The sequence below is a fragment of the Fundulus heteroclitus genome, chromosome 19 (assembly GCF_011125445.2).
Source record: "Fundulus heteroclitus isolate FHET01 chromosome 19, MU-UCD_Fhet_4.1, whole genome shotgun sequence".
Classification (NCBI taxonomy): domain Eukaryota; kingdom Metazoa; phylum Chordata; class Actinopteri; order Cyprinodontiformes; family Fundulidae; genus Fundulus; species Fundulus heteroclitus.
Window position 1 is genome coordinate 16,815,244 of NC_046379.1, and position 27,416 is coordinate 16,842,659.

At 39.1% G+C, this 27,416-nt stretch overlaps 1 protein-coding gene across 2 annotated transcripts in view; it reads left to right on the forward strand.

Annotated features, from left to right (window-relative positions):
- The first annotated feature begins 2,618 nt into the window (after positions 1–2,618).
- LOC105918812 (peroxidasin homolog) overlaps positions 2,619–27,416 on the forward strand; it is a 67,483-nt gene continuing 42,685 nt past the window's right edge. For both annotated transcript variants that reach the window (XM_036150420.1, XM_036150421.1), the window contains exons 1-3: positions 2,619–2,886; positions 16,691–16,762; positions 21,036–21,107. In XM_036150420.1, coding sequence (XP_036006313.1) covers positions 2,702–2,886; positions 16,691–16,762; positions 21,036–21,107 — 329 coding nt within the window. In that variant the 5' untranslated portion in view covers positions 2,619–2,701. The remainder of the gene's footprint in view (positions 2,887–16,690; positions 16,763–21,035; positions 21,108–27,416) is intronic.

Below are 27,416 nucleotides of genomic sequence, written 5' to 3' on the forward strand. Positions count from 1 at the left end.
TTGTGCTATGTTTACAATCAAATTGGACTGTGTGACATTGTATCTAATCTGTCTATTGTAAAAAAAAGTATTTTTTAAACATACCTGAAGAAATAAAAATAGTTGTCCCCTAAATCTACTAACTGGTTGTAACACCCTTTGTGGCAACAGATGCCATCAAGTGTACAAACAGATAAGTCTTTCTATGGAAGAACTGTAGCACACACTTCTTTGCAGAATTGGTTTAATTCAGCTATCTTTTTAAGGTTAAGCAGCAACTCAATCAAAATAAAGTTTACTTTTTGACTAAGCCGATCCCAAAGCCTTCTTCTTCTTTAGTCTTTCAGAAGTGTCTTTGCTGGTGTGCTTCAGAGCATTGTCCCACTGCATGACCCAAGAGTGTGAAAGCTTACAGGGGCCTCGCACATACTATGGCTTTATGAATTTCAGAGCCAGTAGCACTCTCTGGTCACATACAAAAGTTTTTCAATCACATTTTCACGCCCTGTTGGCTTATTATATTTTATTTCTGTTTCTTTACATTTTGTTTTTGCTGTATTTGTTAGAGAACAAAGCACCTTTGTGTATATTTATCAAAACAAGACCATGTGACCGGAAGTATGATATTGCACATGCGCCCAATGAGTAAACAAGGAGAAACAATGGTGCCCACTGACATGGTATAATGATGTTGTAATGAATAAATACATACATACAGTATGTAAATACTGTAAATACATCATAAATACATCATAAGTATGTTTATTCTTACCTGTGAAAGGTAATGCCACTAAGCAGGTTAATGAGTCATCTTCTACGAATCGCTCCACCATGCCACTTTCAATATGGCGGCGAAGTCGACGTGCTCAACGTGGCCTTTTCACGTATATGTCTGTGATGGAGTTGAGAGATTCATCAATGTCTAGCAGAGGTGCAGTAGCTGCGCCGATTGTCGCCATTTTGCCCTCTGATAGTTCTGTGATGTTGATGCCTTCTGATGGCAGTGCAAAGTTCTTTTCAGGCTAAAAAAGGACAAGTAAATACCATCAGGATGAACGATTGGCATGAATTGTTTTATTTGAAGATGAACATGTGGTTTTTTTTTTCGTGGTCAAAATATGTGACTAGGCCCCTTTAAGGTCATTAGCTGATGGCTGTAAATTCTCCTTCAAGATTATTTGGTATAGAGCAGAATTTACGGTTCCTCTAAATAAAGCAGAGCCTTCCCAGATTATCACACTACCAAAACTAAGCATGACGGTCCGTATGGTGTTCTGCTTATGAAAGATCGTTAAACCTATCCCCGGTAAAATGGGACACATCTTTGCATTGTTCTCTTAACAGAATATTTTTCCCAAAGTCGTGTTGATCATCAAGATTTATTTAGGGAAATTTGAGTTTGACCTTTGTGCTGGCCCTTTTCAATCAGGCATATGTTCCGCCTTGGAAATCTTCCACGGATACTACTTGCCCACTTTTTTTCTTAATGTCAAATTGTGAACACTGACCTTAACCGAGACAAATTATGCCTGCCGTGCTTTAGATGTTGTTCTGGGTTCTTTCATGACATCCAGGATAAGTTGTGGAGTCCCAAAACTTTACAAATGACTGTGTAATACGCCTTTCCAGACTGAGAGATGTCCGTGAGTTTGTTTATCATCTTTTCCAGCTCTTTCTGCCTACTTCGTGTCATCAGACAGGTTCTACAGAAATTAGTTTTTTGATTCTAAAGCTGTGCTCAACAAAAACAGAAGTCAGCTTTCCACTAAATATGGTTAGTCACACAAAGATTTAATGTTGATGTTGCAAAACTACTTTTTCAGATACTATCAGGTTTGTTTTAAAAGTTATTTACCCTCTTAATAAACAAAATCACTGTTTGCGTACAGCATTTCGTGTCTACTCACGTTACCTTTGACATTAAATTTATGTGATGATTGGAAACATTTAGGACAACAAAAAAAAAAACGCAACACCAAAAGCAATCAGCAAAAAAAAAAAAAAAAAAAGAAATCTCAAAGCAAAGATTGGTATGAATTTGATATATTGTCTGTTTCTGTGCAGGCTAACTGGAAATGATTATGTCCTTATTTTTCTAAAGTGCTGCGAACATTTGTTGATGATTAGGTGATAGATGATATATCAATATATCATTGATATATCTATATCAATAATAGACATTTTGGTGAGGGGCACTTTGCATGATAAATGTGTGTGTTCTTGTACTTGCAACTGAGTGATAATTTGTTTTGCTCATTTTACTAGTAAAGTGAGGACTTTGATGTAAACTGAGGACCTTTTTTCTTTGATCCTCGTTTTTTTTTTTTTTTTTTTTTTTTCCTGGCCTAGGGGTTAGGTTTAGCACTAAGGTGTCAATTAGGTTTAGGTTAGGTAAAGGTTAGTGTTAAGGTCAGGGTTAGGCCATAGAAAATGGTAGAAAATGAATGAAAGTCAATGGAAGTCAAGACACAGCCCTTATGAAGTATTTAATACAAGAATGTGTGTCTATGTGTGGCCAGAAAGCTGTGAATTAACTTCAGCAATCTTTGCATTTTTTCCATTCAGCTGAGTGTAACCCTGCCCCACTTGCTGCGTGTCTCGGTGTGTGCGTGTGTGTGTGCGTGCGTGTGTGTCTGAGTCCGCCTCTCTCCCACAGTGTGCGTCTGGGTTGGAGCAGGGCAGCTGGCGCTTTCAGCTCTCTGCTCGGCTCTCACTGCTGGAAATGGCGATCCGGGCTGGCCGGCTCTGTTCTCCGCGTCTCCTGCTGGCGCTTTTGGCGCTGATCGCCTGCGGACCGCAGTCTGCGCTCTGCTGTCCGAGCCGCTGCTTGTGTTTCCGAACCACGGTGAGATGTATGCATCTGAATCTGGAAACCGTGCCGGCTGTGTCTCCGCAGACAACCATTCTGTGAGTAGCGTTTTATTCTACCCCCCACCCCCGCCTCTTCCCTCTCCAAACTAACGGGAAGTCACCACCAGATAAACTGGGAATCTATTGCATGCATGGAAAAAGGGAATTCTGAGCTCTTCGAGGTACTCTGTCGGGTGGCAGGAACTTTGATCTTAAACTTTTTTTTTTTTTTTTTTTTTTTGCATGGCATGCAGCAAGTATTTAAAGGCATGTGAATGTCTTAGAGCAGTAATTTCTCAATGTGTTTTCACCTGCTTGATGGAGCTCATGAAGGAGGACCGAAAGCTGCTATGAGGTTCCTCAATAAGGTTCCACATCAACCAGTAACATTTCCTTAATGCACATAAATATACAAACCATTCCTGTACAGCCCAATAATAACTTCTTTACTGGACCTAATTTCCAGCACAGCCTATCTGAAAAGTGTAGATAGAAACGTTGCCATTGTTTTCCTTTTTTTTTCTTTTCTATTATTGCCTACTGTACTGAAGGTTTGTTAAACCTTCTCAGATTAAAGTAAGGACATTCTTCTACCTCGGCAAGCACTTGTGAATGGCTCCTCCTTGTCACGAGTCCGCTAAACAATTTCCTTTCACAGGGCTGTCTGGACACAAAGCTCAACATCTGCCCAATGAATCCCTCAAGATATGGACCAGTCTGAAATCTCTAGAATGCAGTCCATAAAACACGACCCCATAAATAGGCTTGTTCGATCGCAACAAATGGACAAGTCAGGCAGCTATGGTACCCAAGCCGCACACTCGGGAAAAGTTCTGCCCTCTAACATCTGTGGTCCCCCTAACAGGAATGATGAAAGTCCTACACAGCTGAAGGGATTGTATTTTAGAGGGATGATGAGAGCAGAGCAGGGGGGGTGAACCGGGTTTCCCACCAGCTTTTATGTCTGTGGACTTTAAAGCTGCAGCCACTTGTTGCTCCCCCCCCACTCCTCTCTTCACTTTGCTGGGCTGTCATGTCAGGACGTGACTTCCTATCCGGCCTTCCTTTAGTCTGCCGTCTGAAATCTTCTGTCAGCGACCGGCTGTCTCAACCAGGAGAGCTACAGTTTCCACTGTGAGACTATGAGGAAGTCTTTTTTTATTCCTTGGAATTTATGGAACACATTAAAAAGTTACATGTTCAAAAGGTTGTGTTGCTAAAGTGAAGTAGCAGTGCCTGACGTCCTGGAGCTTTAGGTTGCTTTAAAGTTCGGTTTTGTTGTGACTCTCGACCTGGAATGTCCTCTGGAAGAATGTGATTTCATTCTTCTTCTAACAGGCAGCACAACATGCCGGGCACACTAGAAGACGATTTAAAAATACTAATTTTCCTTAACACAAAATTTAACGTGAAGTTTACCTCCGAGCCATTACCTACCTTTATTTTTGTACGTGTGTTTCACTCTCTGGGTGCTGGATAGTTGCATTAAACTAGTCTTAAAACTCAATGTGTCTTTGTCTTGTAGCACAAAAACATTAGAAATCATGACTACGTTTTGTGCCAAGACCTCATTTAAAGTTCTTTGCCTCCACCCCTCTGCTTTTTTTTTTTTTTCTTTTGCATTACTTCTGGCCTACATCATAATGATTCAGCTGTTTTCTCTTTGGACTGTCTGTTTGAAGGGGGGGACCGAATATTACATTCCCTCTCTGTAATGCTCCAATGACCCCGCCGTATGCCTTCTCACAGAACTGTTACAAGTGGAGGCATGGTTATGTAGTTTTTTTTTGTGTTGTTGATTTGCCAGCATATTTGAAACCTTTCTGTCACTTGCATTGTGGTTTGAAAATGTTTGGCGTCAAAAACTCTGGACTGGATTTTTGTAAACAGTCGTACTTCAAATCATGATTCAGATGTTTTGTTATGTGAGTATAAAAATGACAGAAACAAGAGTTCTGAGCCATAGGTATGAAAGCCCAACCTTGCCTGCAAGATGAATTCTTGCGCCATTTGTGCATTCAAAAACACACAAGAATCCAACTTGTACCGCTTCTGGCTTCAACTGTTTGTGTCTGAACCAGAAAAACATTCAGCCCAATCATGTTGCAGTGTTGATGTTTAAGGCGGGACATACCAGTGCGACGAAAGTGAGAATCCACGATTTCTTCTTTGATAGTGGAACAACAAGCAGTGCCTTGACTAGCTTACCTTGTTGTTTCTCATGAGGTGTGCTGCTTATGTTTTAATTTGATACCATGGCTAAAACCAACCTTTGGGAGTCGAGCGCTAGGTGTCACTTCGCCCAATCAGCCCAAGGAGTTCTGCTGAAATTCCCTCCTTTCCCCGAACATATTCAAATGGAGCAGTCCCAAATTTATAATGTGCAGAACTAGAGTGCTACATCTTATCAGTGTGGCTGGTCAGGTTTAAAAACAACCAGTCAGCCATTTGTTACCATTCAGAAACTGCTAGTAATCAATGACAGAGCTGCTAATCACACGACATAGCTGACTACTAGAGGTGTAGCGGCATAATCCGCTGGATACGTTTATAGTTTTTGCAGAAAACTAAGAAATCAAATTGTTTTGTTTTCATCAACGAATGCTTCACACATTAGAAATTGTGTTTTAGAGAATCTGTTTAAAACAATTCACAAAAGGCCTGTCTTATTTATGTTTTGCATTTTGACGTTAGTTTTATGCTAATACTAGCATAATAGATTAGCTAAAGAAAAAACATTGAAGTGGGTATATCTGTGTTTTTCTTTACGGCCACATATAGAAAATGAGTTGACTGAATGCATTCCAGATTCATTAAAATAATTGTAAACGTTTCCTTTATCTTAGCACTGATAGAAATCTTTCCCCATCTTCTGGAAGTGCTTAGACATTTTTTAATACTCCGTCTATTTTACGGACAAGTATCCAAAATTCTGCACCACCTGATTTAAAAATGGTGGAGGCTTCTTTGGCGCATTTGTAACAATGTCTTAATGGCCAACCCAAAGAAAAGCGTTCCTCATTCGGCTCTGTCAACACAACAGGGCAACAGATCAAGACTTAATTTCTTACTAAAAAAATAGTGGCAAGGTTAACTCACCTTGATATCCGGGGCTCATAACAAAGTCTTAGATTTACTTCACCAGACAAAGTCACATGTTGGCAGTAGTGATTTTTAAAGACAGATTTCACAATGAGACCTATTAGGCCATTTTAATGTTACTGGATGCCATTGCATTGGTCAGGCAATGCCAAAAACGCTCGCACCAGCTGTCCACTTGGGGCACTATCACATGAAGCTGCCCAGTATGAGCAGCTCGTAAAGTAGTAGGATGTCTACTATGTTCTCTATACGTAACAGAAAAGTAGTGGTACTATAAAAGGACAGAGAAACGGGATAACCATCTTATGCAAATATAGATAAGCAGATGCCAAGCAAGGGTTTAACTGTTTTCCGATCCCATTTATCTTGTTATGGGAGATGTAATTTCTTCTCTTGTTCACTTCCTTTCTTTGCTGGATAATCTGTTTGCATTCCCATTGTAAACAAACTCCAACAGAGCACCCATGCAAGCTAACAGAGACCCAAAGTTGAGGCCAGAGTTTGCTTGTTTGGAGGAGTTTCTACATCTCCTCAAATGAAACGGATTATCTGAGAAAACTCATGTAATTTGAAAAATATCTTGTTCAAAACAACTCAAACAGCTTTTGTATGAAATCAACCTAAGAGCTCAAACAATTTTCTAATGGCTTGGGGCGTAATTAGCACGGTGATAACCGTTTCAAAATGACCCGGTTATTTGGGTACTAGCCTTTTGAAGATAACTTAAAATATTAACTAATGTAATTTGTTTCCAGACCCTTTTATGATGCTTTTCTGCACCATAGTTTATTGGTGTATTTGAGTCTAGTCATGGAACTGTTACTGGAAACTGTGTGAAAAGGTTTACAAAAACCTTTAACGTGTACGTGTAAACTGTAGGTAGCCTGTCACTACAGGCTACCTACAAGGGCATATAGAGTAACCAGCTAATATCAGCATGTCATACTTGTCTTACTTCAGAAATGGCAAAAAAACCCAAAAAAACTAAAGGTATAATGTTCTGCGCAATAAGTACTTAAGAACTGGTGCTAGATTTAGTGGGTCTTTATCTTAAAATCCTACTTCATGAAATCTCTGTAGGCTATTCATCATGTTCATGATCAATATTATATACAAATTTCTTTACCCTAAATAATGTTACCCATATACGTTTTACGTTTTAGTGTAAATACCATGATTCCTTGAAACCAATTTTTACTCAATGACCTAATGCCACAAGCATCCTACTCTGGCAATTGGTTGAGGTGTTTCAAAAGGGACTTGGTGTTGTTCCATCATTTTAGATCAGCCAGTTTTTCCACCCATTTCCCCTAAACATTGGCCTGGTCTGCCTGAGAGAGAGAGAGGGAATCAGGAAGAGCCGATGGAGTCTGTTTGCCTGGAATTTGCTGGAGTCAGGTTGTGTGAGGAGGTCAGTCTCTGCAGCTTCATGGAATGCAGCGGCAGAAATCCCCAAAGCTTTGCTCATTTGTACACAGAAATAGGGCCCAAGATAGTTGTTGATGGGATCTCCATTGGCTCCACTCCCATGAATTGCTAAAGCAGAACAGCTGGCGAGTTCAGAGATGGCTTTTTTTTTAACTCAGTCAGTCTACAAGAACGTTAAAGGTGAATCACTTATACTACATTATATGTATTCCTCTATGCTTATTGTAAGCTTATTTGTTTTTTAAATACCATATGTCATACTGATATTCCGTGATATATGCCTTTTAAACTTCACAAATGTCCCCATGTTTGTGATGTTTTATTACTCAGCAGCACTCTGGGCGCATACCCAATATTACCAGACGTATTGGGTCACCCATCCAAACGATTTAATTCAGGTGGTCAAACCACTACCACAGCCTCACAGATCATGAAGATTTATGAATACATTGAAAGCTCTCAGGAGCTTGCTGAATTCCAGCTTGGTATCATGCCATCTGCGTTCTTTGTTATTAAATATGCTGCAGTATACGGTTACTGGTATTATAACAAGATGGAAATGATTAGGAGCAACAGCAAACAAGCGATGATCGTGGTAGGCCACTTCAAATCAGAGAGCAGTGTCGGCGAATGCTGAGGCAGAGCGCACAGTGGTTGTCAACTTTCCACAGAGTCACCAGCTACAGAACTCTAAACCCCATATGGCCTTCACATCAGCTAAAGAACATTGTCTAGAGAGGTTTAGGGAATGGGTTTTTATGGCCAAGCAAGCTCTCATCTTTACATTGCAAAATGTCCCATGGAATGGTGTAAAATATCCCACCACTAGACTCTAGGGCAGTGGAGACGTGTTCTTTGGAGCAATGAGACAGCCTGCCTGCCTGTTGATCCAGAGGATGAGTCTGACAGTGGCCAGGAGAACGGTACCTGACAGTTTTTTTTGTGTCAAGGGCAAAGCTTGGTGAAGAGGGTACTATGCATGGGGCTCTTTGTCTTGAGTTGGACTTGGGTGCTTGGATTGGCTAAAATTTTATTTTAATGTGTCTGTCAACTAAGAGATTTTGGAGAATTTCATGCAACTTTTGCGGGAACAGACTTGCAGTGGCCCCCTCCCTATTCCAACATGACTGTGCATCAGGATGCAACAAGGTACATAAATGCATGGATGGCAGTGGGGAAGAATTTACTTTGGTACCCAGAGTGCTGCCGCTCCCCAGCAAGTAGTAACCCTAACCGAGAACACCGTCAAAATCAGCTAGAGCAAAGACAGCCACACCATCTTGTCCAACGGCAGTTTCTGACCTCTCAAATGGGCTTCTGGAAGAAAAGTCCCCATAAACACACTCCTAAACCTTATTTAAAGCAAAGCATGGGCAAACATCACAAACACACTTTATGTATAGGAACAGGATGTTGCTGTCGCTCATATATGTGAAGGCAAAGAGAGAGAGAGAGAGAGGGACAGTTGCAAAACGGCGACTTTGTCGATAGATTTAGCAAGTTTTCAGACCCCTCTTGTGACTTTTGCTCAGAAAAGCGACTAGTGACAAATCTAGCGACTTTTCTCTGTGTTGTTGGAGACTTCGGTAACAACATGTAAAAGCGTCGATCAGTCTGCAGTTACTGTTTTTAGGGAACAGTAAGTGCTGCTGTGACCTCTGCCCCCCCCCACCTTCCAAGCACTGATGTCAGTGCTTCGTCCTTCCTGCAGCGCGCCTGCCGAAGGCGCCACGGAGGAGGAGACCTGTTCCACTGCCTGTCCACATTTCAAATGAATCACACTGCCGCTGATCCTGCCCTGCTCTACAAAGTGGGATGTTAATATAATTATATTTTCGCTGAAACATCGTTGCTAATATCTGCTTGAAGAGAGCGAGCAGACTTTCCCCTGCATGAAAATGCTCAGCTCAGGCTGTGTCTGCAGTTCGTTTGAGCTGATCACATCACGTCAGATCTTGATAACTATCGAAGCTTTCTTCTCATTATTAATTTTTTTTGTTCCTGGTAATATCACAACTTTACTCTCATATCATTACTGCTTTATTCAGGCAATGTTTTGACTTTCAAGATTCTTTATTCGCATTTCTGTGGTGAAATTCCTTTCAGGACATACTGCGGCTTTGAGTACATACAACGAAGAACAGACAATACATATGTGTAAAGAATTTTTTCTCATCACACCATCATGTTTTTGATGAAGTGGATCATTCTGTTGATCTCAGTGACTCCATTATGAGGAGAATTTGCCAGACTCTTTGTTGTAGAAAGTAGGTCTTCCACTTCAACAGTTGCATTGCTGCAGCACAGCTATCTGATTCTGCTGATGCAACCGGCTCAGGGGTTCCCCGGGTTCTGCAGATCTCTAGACCTCTTACTATTGTGCGGTTGCTCAAACATTAGCTCATTCATGCTGTGACCACTCGCTTAAGTCAATAACCGTTACATCATATGAGCTGGAAACTATTACACACAATAGGACAATTCCTAAACTGCTTGGAAGAAATAAGTGAGTGTGATTTTAACAAACTTTGAGTTTGTATTGGGCAACCGCCATTCTCATGTCCCGCCGAACCATCTTCCACACTCCTGTTTTCTCTGGCAGGTAGGTTCACTTTCCTCACACAAGACTTTGAGCAAAAAACATTATGTTGTTACAAAGACTACTCTTTGTGCAGCTGTTTGGTGTGAAAGCAAATATATTGGGGCAGCAATCAGACTGCTCTTTAGCCACATGAACTAGATGTCAGATTAAGCTGCTTAGGTCCGTGAAGTTCAGTCATTCTCTACCATCATATATTAATTATAGTATATTTTATAACAACCAGGGTTGAGAAGACAGTGGTCTACGCTATCTGAATATTAAACTCCACTGCGATGTGTACATCTTGTTTTAGAGATCAGCTAGCGTTTACTTTTTACCCACAATTGTAATCAATGACATGGTGCCTGACTGTAATAAATCCCATTATAAGAAGGGTTTTTATTGCTGAACCCGAGTAACAGTACCCACCATAGACAAAAGCATTTGTAGCAAAGTTGGCTGCACAAATGGAAATGCATCCATCCATCCATACATCCATCCATACATCCATCCATCCATCCATACATCCATCCATCCATCCATCCATCCATCCATCCATCCATCCATCCATCCATGTGTTTCGTTTTTTGCAGTTATTTACAGCCTAACTATTGTAGAAATAATCTTCCACAAATACATACAGATTTTTTTATGAACTCGAAAATAGACAGAGAGCTTTGGATTCAAGTTCAGAAAATTGTGGGATTTTGACATGTAATGTAGCAAATCAGCATATTATCCCTGTGTAACCTAAATAAGTCACAGTCATGTGACAAACTTACTGCAAAACTGTACACGGGATCGTAACTTCGAGCTGTGTTTTTATCAGCTTGAATTATGGGTCTATCTTCCTGTGTGGATAATTGAGCCTGGAAGGCTGTTCATTTGCAGGCTATTTGTTTAAGCAAAGCCAAAAAAAGGTCTGTCAACCCCTCCACAGGGTTGTTAGCACTGCTTTTTTTAAACTTCCCTCTGGGTCTCCTGCCGTCAAAATCCATTAATGCGGGTTAACGGACATCCTTAATGTGTCCTAGAAAAGACAAATCTTAGGAACTTGTCGGAATTTTCTAAAACAACACGACAGCGTTCCGTGGTCGCTTAATGTGTTGAATGGTTCTGAAATGTTTTGTTTACTAAATGTCCCTGATAGTTTATTCTGTGTTTTTGCTGGCTATGAGGTGAGTCATTTCCCCTGTAATTTCCACTTCTTCCTAAAACAAAGACAAAGTAAGATTGCAGACTGCCGTGGCCGAGTTTGAAACAAATTTCTTTTTGAATGTTTGCAAAAAGACATTTAACAGGCCTTTAGTTTTGACTAATCTTGCGTTGTTGTTTCTTTTGTTATAATGTGTTTTTTTTTCTTTCCAAAACAAATTACTTAAATATCATTTCATCACTTCAACATTCCACACATAATCCAGAGTGGTTTTCAGTTTAGGTTGTAGCCTTTCAGGACATTCTGAGCAGCTGAGCATTTCATTCCCTTCCGATGACAGCTGAGCCGATCTTGTTCTGTCTGCCTGACCTTATTTAGCCTTCTACCAAAGAAGCAGATTCACTTAAATATCATCTGACAAAAAAAACAAAAACAGATGTAGTTAGCAACCTAAATTCTTAAAATTAGCTCTTGCAAAAGTAATAATATGTAAATGTATGAAAAGGAGCTTTTTTATGCATTTTAAGAACGAGTTTAGCAGAAAGCAGAACTGTTGCACTTAGGTGGGCTTTGTGTGATTGGCGCTGCCTGAATCAGCACGTAGCCTTGTTCGTTTATCCTCCTCCTCCTCACCCCTCAGGCGCAGAGGAGGCAGGACAGTGTCTGCCTCAGCATGTCTGGACAATGTGTCCTCCAACGCTACCACGCAGAGAAGTTTTCTCTAAGACTATCACATTTTCAAGGAGGACATCTCATTCTGGATGCTCTTGACTTATTCTAATCCGCAGGCCATTGTAAGCTTGTCCGATCGTTAAATTTACTCAATTCCTGAAAAGAAAAGCTAATAGGTTTATAATGATCCAAAGAGTTCAGGTTAATGTAGGTTAGGATGTCGCAAAAGTCGGCAGCACTTGAGTTGCTGTTTAATGCTAAAAGGTGTGATCATCCTTTTTTTTATGTTGCTATTTGTGTCATATCCGAGATTTAAATCAAACAATGCATCTTCCACCAAATACAACAGGAAAACTGTGTCACAAAGCATGTCAAACAATCGGAGGAAATGCCTGGAATTGATCTGGGTCACTTGAATACAAACTGGGATTTGTGAAGGGCTTCTGTTGTTGTTTCTTTGTGAAAAACATACATGGCCTTGGCAACTTTATTCCAGCTACTCATCTAATAATTATTTTTTCCACTGTGTTTGAAAACAATATCTGTGTGTACTCAGTCTCTGGAGTCTTTGCAGTCTTTGCAGTTAGCTCCAATGCCTATTCTAACCAGCAAGTGGTGATGTTGTCATCATTTGAGCATGGCTAAAGCAGCATTAAAGCAAAAATTGTATATGCTCTTCTGAAACAATTGTCGCTGGAATCTTCTTGAACATTATTTACAGATTTTATCTCGGTCATATTGTCTCTTGAGCTTAGGTTTGAAGTTTAATTGAAACAGGCTCAGGACAACACGGATTATAAACACAAGAAATGCCACTATATTAAGTACACCTTGCAAGTACCGAGTTGGACCTCCCTTTGTCTTTAGAACTGCCTTTCTTGAGCTTTGCATAGATCATACAAGTTTTCTGAAATATATCTCAAAGAAGCTCACATTGAGATGAAAGCATTATGCAGTTGGTAGAGTGGAGACTTTACATCCATGCTGTGACTCCCCCATTCCACCAAAAAGCTAACAGGTTGATCTGTTGGATTGGACTCTAGTACTCATAGTACATTGAGCATATTGTCCTCTTCAAGAAGCCAGTTTGAGGAGGTCTGAGTTTAGTGTCTTGGTGATGCTGGAAGTGTCCGTCCAGAGATGGGTACACTGTGGTCACTAAGGAATGGTTTTGGTCAGGAATAATATTCAGGTACACTGTGCTGTTTGAGCATTGTGCAGTTGGTTCTAAGCGGCAAATGTTTGTCAAGGAAATATCCACCACAATCACATCTCCACCACCTGCTTGAACAATTTTTACAAAGCTGGATGGATTTATGCTTTTAAGTTTGTTACTATAAATTCTAACCGTGCCATCAGGATGTCACAGATAAAATCAAGTCTCACCGGACCATGGAATGCTTTTCTATTCTGCTTTGTCTACAGTTTTGGATAGTCTGCTTGAATGGTAGCCTTAATTTCCTATTTTTTTGACAGGCGTGGCACCTAGTCTGGTCGTCTGTGGCTGTAACCTATCTACTTTAAGGTAGAAGTCCCCCCCCCCCCCCACCCACCCCCCTAAAGTCCCCGAACCTTGCTGTTATTTGCAATCCATGAAGATCAATTGAGAGCAGCGGGGGAGGGAGTGACAGAGACGGAGCCAAGCACGGGGCAGGCAGAGAGCTGAAAGTAGAGGAGCAGAAAGAAACAGCTCACGGTGTCCTCTGGCTCTCTTTGAAAGGACTGTGAAACTGGGGGCTTGGATAATTTACAGGGGAAATGCTGCAAGTGAGCGGAAGTGGCATGTTTGATCGCTTAAACCAGAGTTGAACAGGGCAACCACAGTGTTTAGTTTGACAGATGTGTGAGACATTTCCGGTTTTCCAGCTTAAACACGTCACATTCTGACCAATCACAGGACAGACACACTGCCGGGAAAAAAGTTCTGCCCAGGCGTTGCATCGTAAACAAGCAGCACAAACTCCCAGAGCAATGCTACAAGAACAAAATGACATAATTTGCTGGGGGAACAAGAACTTTGTTCTCAATTCTTGCGGAGTATGTAGCAGTCACCAACCATGCCACATTCAAACTCTCTTAAATTGTCTTTCATCGCCATTCTCAATGGTCGACTGCAGCTCATTCGATGGAGTAGTCGTCTTTCAATCGGAAGGTTGTGAATTTGATTCCAGCTTCCACCTGGGAAAGGCACTTAACCCAGGACATTTGCTAGGCAACTTAACTCCATATCACCTACTGTTGTTGTCATGCGTGTTCGGTTTGAGGGATTGCTGCAAAGTCATTTAAACAGATTTGATTTTGGTTGATCTGCGTATTAGTGTGTGAATGGGTGAATGTGGTTCTTGTGGTTTGAGCGCTATATCATTTCAGTCCATGGACCATTGTGATGCTCTGTTGGAACTTGGAAGTCGACTTCACCCCATCTAGAAATGTAAAATGATTGAGTTGCTGCCATGTGATTGGCTGAGTTGCAATTTGTGTTCACGAATATGTCACGATCACAGATGTACCTGCTAAACTGCTGGTAAGTCCAAATAAAGCTAGACGCTACTTCATTGTTTTACTCCAGACGTGTAGTGTACACGTACACAAACAATAATTTTTAGGAATCTCAGTTTTTGAAAGCAGTTTTAAACTTTGACTTTACAACTTTAACTTCAACTTGTTTCACATGTTTGGGACAGAGGCAGCAATAAAATATCTGCTCTGTTAAACATTCATTTTTGTTATGGGTAGAGCCTGAGACCCTTTTAACATATCCAAGAGCTCTTGGACCTCTTTTTTAAGGTGGAAAAACACATCATCAGTGAAATATGCAGACAGAAATGTGACTGAAATCTATTACCTCTAGTACCATTGTATCGGAAATAGTCTTGAAATCATGAAAGCAGAACACTGGAGATAAAAATGAAGTCCACCAAAAGCACCAGGTCAATACTGGGTGTTGGTACAAATTTGCAGACCTGGTATTAAAGTTTTTCAGCTTTGATAGGGTTTAATATGTGTTGTTTGATAAGAAAGTCAAGCCCCAAGACTCATGTTTTCCATCAATAAAAAAACAAAACAAAAAAAAACTAGCTGGTTTAGTGATTCTGTGCTATATATGTTTTTCCTTGTTGCCATATTGGTGTTTTTAAATTAATGAAATCATACAGAATCTAAATGAATCTGCAAACTTTAAATAACCCATTGGGAAAAACTGTTTCATTAAAACCTTTACAAAATTAGGGAAACAAAAGCAAAAATAGGTCAGAGGAAAAAAAATATGCATTTTGGTGTTGTGACATTACACAACACAGTTTTACATTATTTAATGTTTAATACATAACCCTTGGTCTGTTAGGTATTGTCTGGTGAACAGCTGATATTAGGACAATAGTTGAAAGGGTGATTTGAGCACTGGTATTCTTTTAACATCAAACTCTGCACACATATCCAATAAAGGATTGGCAACTTCTCTTCATGTACAAACATTTATTAACTGAAATAAAATTAACATCCAGAGAACACTATTACAGAATGTTGTTTACCTAAAATAAACATCAACAAATGTCAACAAATCCTCTCCACTAAGTTAGTGAACTTTAACTAAACTGCTAAGCAAAATTAAGATAAAAAGACGCTAAGAAACTTGGCAGACATAAAAGAAACAAAAGGACAAAATAAAAATAGTTGAAAACCATCATCAGAATGATTCAGTAATCCTGGTTTACTACAGGTCTCAGTTAAAGAACCAAATTTCATCTTACAGAAAGTGGAATGAGGTTAAATTAGCTTAACTAATTTAGAACAACATTTGCAATGGGTTTCAACCCATTCACAATGCAAATCCTGAGTTTAACAAAACATTATATGAGGAAAGAACATTTTAAAGAATGATTTGCTCAGTAAAAATCAATAAACATAAGGACACTTGACTTTATTAATGCGACCTCTGACTTCTCCAGGAAGCCAGAGGCCTCTGTAGCGATCGGCGATTAGCTTGTTGGGTTAATCCTAAAGTTACACAAAACACCATTAAATTGACATTAATCGTCCCTAATGCACTTCACAGATGGTGTTATGTGGAAAATCATTTTGTTGAATATTGAAGCAGCAACTTAATACATCAGTCAGAAAGTTAAAATCTGAGTACCATTAGGTGTTCCTAATGGACGAAGACCCTAAACCTAGGGGTGGATTTGAAAAGGTGTGTGCGATCACGGGTCTCTCCCGGGAGAAATGGACTGAAATTCTCGAAAAACTATTAATGGACTAACATAATCCCAACTCTCTTAAAAACAAAGGTTTATTGAGATTTTGTTTCAGACAGTGAGCCCAAAATGGTTATGCTATTTTTATAGTCTATATAAATACCTATATAAGAACCTGTTAATGAGCAGATATTCCGTATACAGTCATCATCCTTCAGGCTTTAGAGCCGTGAGAAAGGAACATGTTTTATTCCTCTGCCTCAAGGTCAAGATCAGATAACTTAAGGATTCTTCCAGAAACATTGTTCAAGTTATTTGGAACTTGTTTTTCCATGCTGTTAATGTCACATGTAATTTTACTAGCGCGTTTGGCCTCTCATTGGTAACATGTTGGGCCTTTTGTTGTAAATCTAAGTATGATTAGAGGTACGTCAGGCACTGTTGTCGTTTTGCAGACTCATTCAATTAGAAAGAAACTGGAGACCGATTGTACAGCATGCTGACTGCTGCAAACAACCCTGGGCTTGTTATCTTTGAGACAAATGTTACTGAAATCCACCCTGAAGATTAAAGCATAACAAAGAAATTCTTGTGAGATGAGTATCTCGTAATACTTTGGGATATTCTTGACAGTGATTGGATATCACTCGCTTTCTAGCATCATCGGTTTTAAAGTCTCTGCTGTAAAATATCCTCAATAATTAACCTATTCTTTTTTTTTTCTTTCAGAGACTTGAGATTCAACAATATAAAGGATTTGCAGCCAGGCTCCTTCAGGCGCTTAACGAACCTCAACACACTGTAAGTTATACAGTCTCTGTGTGAGAAGCACACATCTCTTAATTATTTCTCCATCTGCATTTGTCTGTTTTTTCTTTGATATTTAATATTAATGTGGCATATGATAAGTACGTCTATCTGTAACTTTAAGTTCATATTAATAAAAAGTATATGTGTGTTATGGTTCCTTTTTAGTTATCTTTTCAGTTTTCAGGTGATTAAGCCTCACCTTCTCCAAATATTTTCTAAAAGGGTTGAGCTGTTTTTTTCATCTGTTCTAGGAGGGAATGCTGTGGAATATAAAAGAAAGTAAAGCATGTAACACACGTTTCTTTCCATGTATACTTTGGGTCAAATGAGTATAATGGAACACATCAACATTCTTTCTCAATAATTATATGTCTAATATTTCTTGAAACACTCATTTCACAGCAGAAGTGAGCATCAACCCAAGTTGTCCACACATACAAAGAAATCAGGGCAAATTAGGGTTATGTAATGACTTGGAATACAATAAGTATTGAACTCAAGATATAAAAAGCCAAGAAACCAGATAAAATCTCAGTATTTAGAAAGCATTCCCACATCTATGTGCACATTAGCATCAACTGGTTAGATATTAACTGATGGCCTACAAATGGTTTCTCATTAACGTTCTGCGCAGAGTTGCATGACTGGCAAAAACAAGGAGACCTTCATAAAAAGGCCTAGTGTTGCCCAGCATAATAATGGTGATGGTCACAGCTGCTGGATGTGTCTGGGGTGCCATTTAAGCCGTAATTCAGAAGTATATACTATGATTTTAACATAAACAAACCATAGCCAAGGGCTGCCTTATAAGTTTTCTGACAGGGGAGTCAAATCAATAATCGAGAGTTGTCCAAGAGCAAAGGAACACTCTGACAGCTCCAAAAAAGACCTTGAAAAAGGGGGTACAATGTTTTCCCATGAAAGCTGTAAGTAATGTACTCATCCACAACGTTCTCTAGGCACATTGTGCATGACTTCACTGTTGAAGAAAAAACACATGGTAACTTGTTTAAAGGCTTCTACAGAGGATTTGGAAAAGCTATTGAAATACTGGTAGAAAATGAGAAGAGGCCACAGCTGAAATCTCTGGATGTCCTTTCACAAGTCATGTTTGGAGGGAGAATGATTCTGCACATCACCCCAGAAACACCTTGCCCAAAAGTGAAAGTTTGACGGTGGGAAATTTATGAAGTGGGTTGTCTTACCTCACATAATACTGGCGGACTGCATGTCATTGAAGAAAGGATGAATGGAGAAATAAACCGGGACATTCTTGATTAAAATCTGGAGATGAAACGGCTGTGGATTCTAAGCATGTGTGAATTATTTGCGTTGCTGCCAACATCTGCTGTGAATTTGATGTCAATGGCCCTATTACAAATATTCAAACTTAGAAATGTGTGTTTAACACTTATTTTTACCCGCTGTATGTCCACATGTACAGTACATTGCAAAACTATTCACACTCCTTGGGGGTTTTCCACATTTTTTTTGTTCACTCCAATCACAAACATGTGTGGATGTACATGTTAAGATGTTGTTTGATATATCAAGAGACTCTGAGACGTGCAGCCTACAGATGTAACCAGTATATGAAGATTATTGAGCAAACTACATAATTAAGACCTAGGAACATGGCAGACAGGTCAGGAATAAAGTCATGGTGACGTTTGAAAGCATAGTTGTTATAAAACAATATTTGAAACTTTGACCATCTGGCTGGACGCTGTTCAGTCCATCATCTAAAAATGAGAAAATGCATAGCATTACCGCAAACCTACGAAGATATGTCCGATCCTTTGAACTGAGGATAACATCACTCAAAGAAGAAGCCAATAGGGGCTTGGTAAGTCCAGGAACTGCACAGTTCTACAGGTCAGGTGTGGAAAATATGTTCACAATTGTTACACCACAAATCTGGCCTTTATACAGTAGAGCAGTGGTGAGAAGAAAGCAACTGTTGAAACAAAGCCATGCTAGATGGAGCTAAATAAAAAGAAAACCTGTCAGTAGCTGCAAAAGACTTGAGCCTGAGGTGGAGGCTTACTTTCAATCAGGACAACACTAAACAAGTATGAAAACATATGTATGCCGTGCTTGAAGTCAGTGGTTGTGAAACCACACATTGTGAAAACATTGAAGAATACTTTTACAAGGCACTGTAACAGGGGCACATCATTTTGGAAACATTCTTAATTTTACATCTGTTGATATTTTAAAAGTGTCTCAGTTCGAAATAAAATATTTGGTCCTCCATAAAACAGGCAATGGAGCCCTCGCGTCTTTCCGATGACCCTAAGTCTCGAATTGTCCTTCCTCTGAAATCTCTTCACAGAATTTTTATTTTTATTTATTTAGTTTTTTCCAGAAAATCCAAGAAGTAGATTAAGATGTTGAAGCACAGCTATTTTCCCGTCTTACCTGTAATACCTGAATTGTAGTGGGTTCCCAGACTGTTCAGAACTGACACTAGAACTGGATATCAAGTAGAAATCTGTCAGTAAAGTATTCACAGCTGGTTGTGCAATGCACTCCTCAAAACATCTACCAGACTGGATGTTATTTACCCGCTCTAAAGGCAGAAAAGCATCTGAAATATTTTTTGGACAAAACACTTTGCTCCCTTTTTCTGTACTGCAATATGTTGTTCAGTGCAGTAATGGGTCCTCCAAAGGAGGCAGCCTCTGCTTTGAGTCAAACTTGTGACTCTCAATAAGACAAAACAGAATTCTGTCTCCAACTACCTAGATATGGTCTACATGAAAAGGACAGCTGGTTCTGTCTCTTCCCTAACTATTGTTGCTTTTTGGTCCTGTCTGTATATATTCTTAAAGTGCTTCACCTTTCTTTGGCACTGACTGGTCATTTCACTGGAAACTACTTTATTCATAGATGTGACTGTGTAATGACTCTTGCCGTGGTTTTTGACTGACTATTCAGCTCTAATAGCAAATAAACATGTAGTTTTAGTGGCACTCAAACCATTACGATCCATCTCTTGTTTATTTGTGTCTTTGCTCTACTTGGTGTCCCGATTTTATGATCTGCCTGGCCAACAAAAGAAACGTACCCCCATTTGCAGAACTGACATTAGTTATGTGAGTAGCCCTTCTTTGTGCCGCTGGAGGATGCATTGCGTTCAGAGTTTCAATCTAATCTAAACAAAACCCCTAGAATAGCTCCAAAAGTGGTCTACGGGAGGACGTTTTAAGTGCGTTCTCACCGGTATTTAGCACTGTACAGACATGATCGGCCTCTTTTGGATAGATTGAAGTGACAGAGTCTGAAACACAACACAAGACAGTGCCCAAGACTATTGGTCCTAACAGCTTGATTCAGCTTGATGCAGTTTTTATCTGTCAATTATAACCTAGGTAAGAGTTGCATAATGTCAGGAATGCAGGCATAGCCCAATGATGTTGGTGAACGCTGTGATAATGTAGCTTGCAAAAAATAATCAGATACTTAACATGTCTTTCTGCTTGATGAATTGATGACTTGGCACCATTTTATGTCGTAAAAATAATTTTTATTCAATGATAAACAATTGGAATAATTTATATATTAATATTACTTACAGGGCTATAGCGATAACAACAGATCTATAATATAGATGCTGTGATGTCCTATAGCCTAGAAATCTTGGTTTGGTCACATATTTTGCCCCCACAGTGCAGGCCCAGCCCAGAATTGCTACTGTGCTACAGTCCTTCATGGCCGCCTGAAATCCGAAGTCCCTGGAACACCGGCAGATTGGGCATTGCCTTCCTGTTTCCATCTGCAATCAAGCCATTGTGCACCACAGTGTAGATTGACCTTATCTGGTCCTTTTCCCAGAAGGCCCCTGTTGATGGGGATTCGGTCTTATATTTGAATGCACTTGCAAAACCCCAATAAAAATAAGCTTCCCCTATGTGGGTAGTTTTGGGCTGACTAAAGGTTAAATTGAGCCAAGTCTGTTTCAGAATATTTTTGACATAATAGCCGTGAAAATCTTAAAAATGGTCCAACAGTTTTGAAAATCTATGACAGGAATGGTTATATCAATTAAAAACTTACTGAAGAATACTTTAAAGTCAGAAAAACACATTGTTAAAAGTAGCTGTTTCTGTGGATTTACTCGAAGAAGTCTTCTTGATGTTATTCTGCATCTTCACTAACTGAATTCCACATTTTGAAGTCCAGTTGATGTGTTACATTCGACAAGGATTTTTTTGTTTCCTCTGAGAACCACTAACGTTCACTCCCTGTTCTTTTCTCACAGTCTCCTGAACAACAATCATATACAAAGGATTCCCAGGGGAGCATTTGAAGACCTAGAAAACCTCAAATATCTGTAAGTTTATTTATTAATTTTTTTTTAAGTTTAAGAGGCACTATTGGTTTTCATATGACACAAAACCAGATTTTGCTTAATGTGATATTTCTTATCCTGCCTAAAAGCCAAATTAGCTCCTGAGAGAACTTGGTAACCGTTGACCCTGACTGTTTCATATTTTCTGTGTGTTTTTGAAGGAGAGCATTGTTATGAATCATGCAGAATTCCTTTTGGGACATTATTTGCTCATAACAAAACAAAATTACTGCACTGAGGACAAGGGTAGTGCTGGTGGGAGGAGAAACTTTATGAAGAGAGTTTGAGTTTGAAGTAATCAGAGGATGCCATGTTTAATGTATCGAAAATGTTATCTCTAACTAAGGGAGACGTTATAATGTGCAATATGGGCAGTTACTAAGGAAGGGGGGGGGTGCACAAGCACTTATGTCAGTGTTGTTGTGAACAAGTTATCTATTCATTTTATGCATATGTAGTTGGTGGGGAGCTTTGTGCAAAAAATGGGGAGACTAGCTTGCATGGTTCTGTGAGAAACGGCACTGCAGCACCCCAGCATCTAATTTTCTCATTTTCATTGGTTGGAGACAGCAAAAGTGAGGGACTTGCACAGATTGCCATTCATGCAAAAGCCGTCACTAGGTACCAAGCAGAAGTATTTTAAGTTTGAGCGACCTTGTCTGATGCAAATCACAACACTCTTCATGTGGAAGTTGTTATTGCTGGAAGAAGACCCAACCTTGGCCACATTAGCGTCAGTGGGTTGTTTAGATAGAACAAACTGTTTTAAAAAGGAAAAAGCACAAATTGGCTTTTCATTTAGGCTGCTACAACAGACCTCCTTCTGGTCCTCCGCCCGTTTGTACTTTTGTCATTTTACTTTTCGGGCCTGGCTTTTCTGTTGGTGTTAGCAGACAGCGCTAATTATGGTAATCACTAATAAAAGATATTGATGACGGCCCTTGTATGTTTGTAAAATTCGGATTTGCAGCCACTGCTCTTTCATACATATAGTGTCTTATGTCTCTGGGATTTATGAAGAGGGATAACAGCATTTTTGAGCCCTCCTAGTGTGAACCTTCAATAATGATCTACTTTAAAAACAGCGATCAGCTAATCAGCTTTACGAAAACATTAAACTGCCATCTCCAAGTCTCTGTATGTCTACTGTACATTAATTTTCAAGAAATTAAAATATTCCATATTTGATTTCTTCCAATAACTCAATTCACTTTGAGAAACACATCATATATATAATAATTTCAAACGGAATGTTTTCAAGCCTTTTTCTGTTGATTATGTCAATTTTCTGCCTACAGTTAAAATTACATTTAAGATTAGAATATTACATCAGGCCATTAAAAATATTTTTAAAACAGAAATGTGGGCTTATTGAAAAGTGTTTTTCATACCTGATGAAGGTTGTTAGTTATAAAAAGGCAGTTACTGAGACATTTATTATAACTAATGTGACAAATCACCTGCTTTTAGCAACAAACACGAGTTGTGTGTTTCACCTGAAAAATGCTGAGCTCTGGCCATAAATGGGGCTTTTTGTTTGTGAATCTGCAGAAAATTGCTCTGCCTCTGGTGGAAGACCATTACTGGAACAAAGTGTTTGTGTCTGCTTGCTGATCGGCGCAAACTCAGTTGCTTTTTAAAGTGAAAACAACCTCAGAAGACTTAGCACGTCCCCCACTTTGTCCACATCCAGGAACATTGTTGATAAGATATATAAAGAAAAGTTTCTCTTAATCAAAACAGTTCTCAAGCAAAGAATAAGCATAGATTTTTTTAAAACCTGAGTTTATTTCACGTTCAAGAACTTTCTTATGAGTTAAGGTCTGCTTGTTTTTTTATTGGATTGTCACCATGAACCAAGCAAACCTAATTTACAGAGGGGCATCAATGCCAATGTCATGTTTTAAGGCAAAAATATATTTTTTTCTTTTTCTTTTTGCTTTGAAGCTGAAAAAGAAAAGAAAATGTTTATCTGTAGTTCTATAATTTAACAAGAAACTGAACAAAAGCCGGCTGTATATATAAAACCTACATCTACGGTATCTTCTTTTCCAAAGGAGGGATAAATGATGCTTAGGTTTATAACAGTTGCTTGCTGCTAAGCAAGGTGAATAATCAGAGCATATGTGTATTAGCTGGACTAAACAAAAATCAGAAAAGTGAGAAAAACGCATTCATGGTAAAACTAATATTTTTATGCTAATCTAATTTTTTTTTCTGACTTTTTTTTTACTCCAATCCACAGACTGGATTTAGGCCATTGTCCACACTGTGTTTTGGTCATCAATGAGCTTTGACCTAGAAACAGCAAAAATTAGATGCACTCACTGTTTCCAACAATATGTGTGTCCAAATGAAGAACAGGGAGGAACAAAAAGAGGCTGACGACAAGAGCTGTTCAGCTTCTCTGGTTTACTCCCCAATAGACTTCAAACACTAGCTTACACGTTACTTATGGATCTTTCCCATGATTGTAATGAAATCCTTTAGCTGTTTTAGTCACTTTAACTAAAGAGCTACTTCCTGTCATAGCACAGCTGATCTTAGGACTGTTCCACTGAGGGAACACTTTGTTAAAGGTGTCTAGATACCACTTCCTGCTAATCAGATCTTAAAGCTCGAGGTTGAATTTTGTCACCCATACAACCTCTTCACTTCCTTTGAAGCACAGTTAGGCATTCTCTGTGAGATCTGGGATGTAGTTAAAGTGTAATTGTCTCTATAGCAACCAGCTCCATAAACAAACCAAACAGAGGCAAACAGAAGAGTGTGTCTGCTTGTTTGCTTCAGCGTATCCTGCTTCTTATTAGACAAGCAAGTTTTTTTTTTTCTACTTTTGTTCATAGATATAAGATACACTTTGCAGCAGTGTGTTGTGCTTGGCATTTGGACCCATATTGGAGTTTTATGTTTTTAACCTTGCAAAATGCATCATCTAAAAATGTGAAATCAAAAGTCAATCATCCTGAAAGTGACAATTTAAGAACAAGTGGAACAAATTTTCAAATCTGAAAATTGTGAAGAAATGACACTAAGGGGGCTTTCAGCTCCCCTGTCATTGTTGGGCTGTTTTGGAACGTTCTCCAGAAATGTCTTTCTGGTCTCTCTGAGGAACACCCTTGTGGTTCATTTTGTGGATGCTTAAGACCCTGTGCACACCACGTTTTTGGTGGAAAAGTTTTGTTGCGTTTCTACTGTGCTGTGACACCTTAGCGGTACGGGTTTTCTTTGAAAACGGTACAATTTGAAAACAGGTTCCAGAGTTTAAGGATTCAAAAAACATTCCAGAAAAAGCAGAATCGTCCTGAATGGGGAAGCCCTGGCACATGTGGAGTATGACTTCAATTAGCAGAAATTAAGCAAGGAGTGTCTGATGAGTTTCAAAGAACATACCGCCTTCTAGTGGCGATAGTTTCTGCTAGTTTCTTGTGCACGGAGATTGCAAATAAAACATTAGATGTGTTAACAGAAATGGAATAAAATCCAGTTTTTAATGGATCGTTCTCATGTGCACAGGGCCTTAATTCACTTGAGACCAGAACGGTTGGAAGAGTGAGGTGTGCTGGAACTGAGTATAGTTTTGAGTGGCAGGCAGTGCCATGTTTCAGACTAGGTGGCTTTGTATTCTGACTATCTCAACGTCGTTTTAAGTTTTGTACTTTAAGTTTAGCTCATTTTCTTTATTCTTGTAAGTAAAGAAGAGCCTTGACTATGTTGAACAATGATGGGTAATTAAGTTAATCTAGTGTAAATAAAAATTTCTTAGAAAGTACAGATTATACTTAACTGCCAAAAATGTAGAGTCAAAAACAAACAATTTTAGACTAGAATGTATAATCTGAACCAATCTGTATAATCTGATTGAATTTGACTTTGGAAAGCCAATCAAAAAGCGAGGTGAGGGATTCCCCGAGAGAAAGAAAAACCCCACTCGCCTCCATTTCATAGTGCGCCAAGAGTAGAGCCGCGTTGTCTCCGCTTCTTTAACCAACGGCTTTTCTTTTTGTTATGTTGTTTCTCTGTTAAAAGTTTTTTTCTCTGTTAAAAAATAATGGTGATAGACCACAAACCATTATTCTTCCTGGTCGCTCATGTTTATTTACTTTGAACTCACGTTTGATCTCGAGAGGATTCGCAAGATTACCCGTACGACATCTGAATGATCTTGAGCGAAATCTGTTCGTCTGTGTTGTGTTGAGTTTGCCGTCTGACACACTGTACGACCAAACCTGTTTTATCTAAGATCTTTTCTTGTTACACGTGGTGTCTCTCAGGGTTTGAAAATGGGTCGACTATTTTAAAATCCTGCCCTGTGAGCCAGCCTTAAGTTCTAAGCAAATTTGGCATTTGCTCCTTCCATGCTGCTTCAGACTTACGACCTTATTTTGAAATCAGATTTGGACATTTGAACTCAAAATCGGAGAAGTCCTGGTCTAACCAACTTAGATGAAGCCTGTTAGGATGCGCTAGAGAGGCACATTTGGTTTTAGGTTCTATTTAAAAGCGCAAAGAGTAATAATCTACCAAGTTAAATATGTTTAACAGATTGTGTTCAAAATTAACAGCTTGTAATTTAGTTTAGATTCTAAACTACCCACAAAGGTTTAAACTGACCAGTAGTGCAGCAGCCTAGGGGGCGCTGTGGAGCTACTTCGCCACAACTATTGCTTGAAATTCATGAATTTTCATAACTTCTGATGTGTACCTCAGATTTCTTAACTTTGGGGTATTTTGCAGCTGATTCAGAAAATAATGACACCATAGTCCTTTACTTTGCTATTATCCATCTATTGAGCTGTTTTGTTTGATTTTTAATAAGGAGTGATTATGAAATTATATATTTTTACATTAAAAAAGCACATCTTTCCAATTCTCTCAAACACATTTTTTCCCCTTTAATTCTCATCACGTTTCACTTCGTCTGCAGGGGTTAAAAACAAAGTGAGCTGTGTGACGGGGGATGAAAGGGTGCACAGCTGGGAGCTCTTGCTTTTCTAAGCTCACATTTCTTTGACATGTATTGTGGAAGAATAACATGCACACGGGGAGGGTGGTTTGCCTTGCAGTGCGCCTGGTGATCCTGAACATTGTGTTTATGGCTCCAGCCTGTTTGACATTAAAACATGGAAGTTACTAAAAAAGTGGAAGCTTGCAGGAATCATTTCAACCCTCAGAGATGTGTGATGTTTTAATTTTATTGTATTCCCACTTCGTCAATTGTATTTGATATTTCCATAACACTTCAGAGTAGGGATCACAGAAAGACAGTAAATGTTTCCTAGTATTGTCTATAATGGTCACCTATCAGCGCACTACTTATTCTGAAGTACCCTGTTGTATAAGTGGGATTCTATTGAGTTTTCCGTCAAAACTATACTTGTGGAATGTCATTAATACTGAGCAAATAAGTTACAGTTTTTAAATTGCATCTATATAAAATATAAATGTCTCTTGTATTAATTTCTTTCCAAGTAGGAAAAACAAGGATCTTAGTAACTGATCAGGAAGGACAATGGAGAGTGTTTAGCCCAATCCCCTTTCTCAGCTTCCCTTTATTTATTCCTTACCCTGAACTGTATGTATTGTATGTTAAAACCAAAAGAATGTATTTTTTGAGCCCTTGTTATGATGTAGGTAGAGAGGGCTTTTTAATGAAGGGTGTGCTTTGGCCTTTCATAATGTGATATTTTAATGGCACTCTTAATTGCCACAGCAACATTATTGTTTTCTATTTGGTTACAATGCAAAGTTAAATAAAGTATATTTTTCAGTCTATGGTTTTATGCCTGGGGAAATAATAAAACGTTGGATTATGCAATGGTATAATCATGTGTTACCTAAAAATGAGTCCAGCAATTATTAAAACTCCAAACCATTTAATGTACACACACCTGAAGCAGTTTTTATACTTCTTTAATAAGTTGTTCATAGAAAAAGTTACTAGTAAATGACTTGCTGTTTTAGGAGTAAAAATGAGATACGGAGTCCAATCTTTCTTGAACCTGTTCTCACACTTTTAAAAACCTGTTTGCTCAAATTGTGTTCTGCAATCCTGCCTTTTACCCATTGTTTGGAATGAACACTGATTTATAATAGCACAACTTAAAGAAGGTAGCTTAATTACAGCTACACACTGGCGGTGTGAGAGCGAACTGGGCCTGCAAGCAGAGAAGTCTGACTTGAGAGAGTAGGGAGTTAGAGCGAGAGGATGCAAACAGGAGTGGAGAGTACTTTTGTCAGAGACCACCAATCTGAGCTCAGAACAAGGTTCGTAAGGGGGATCAGGACATG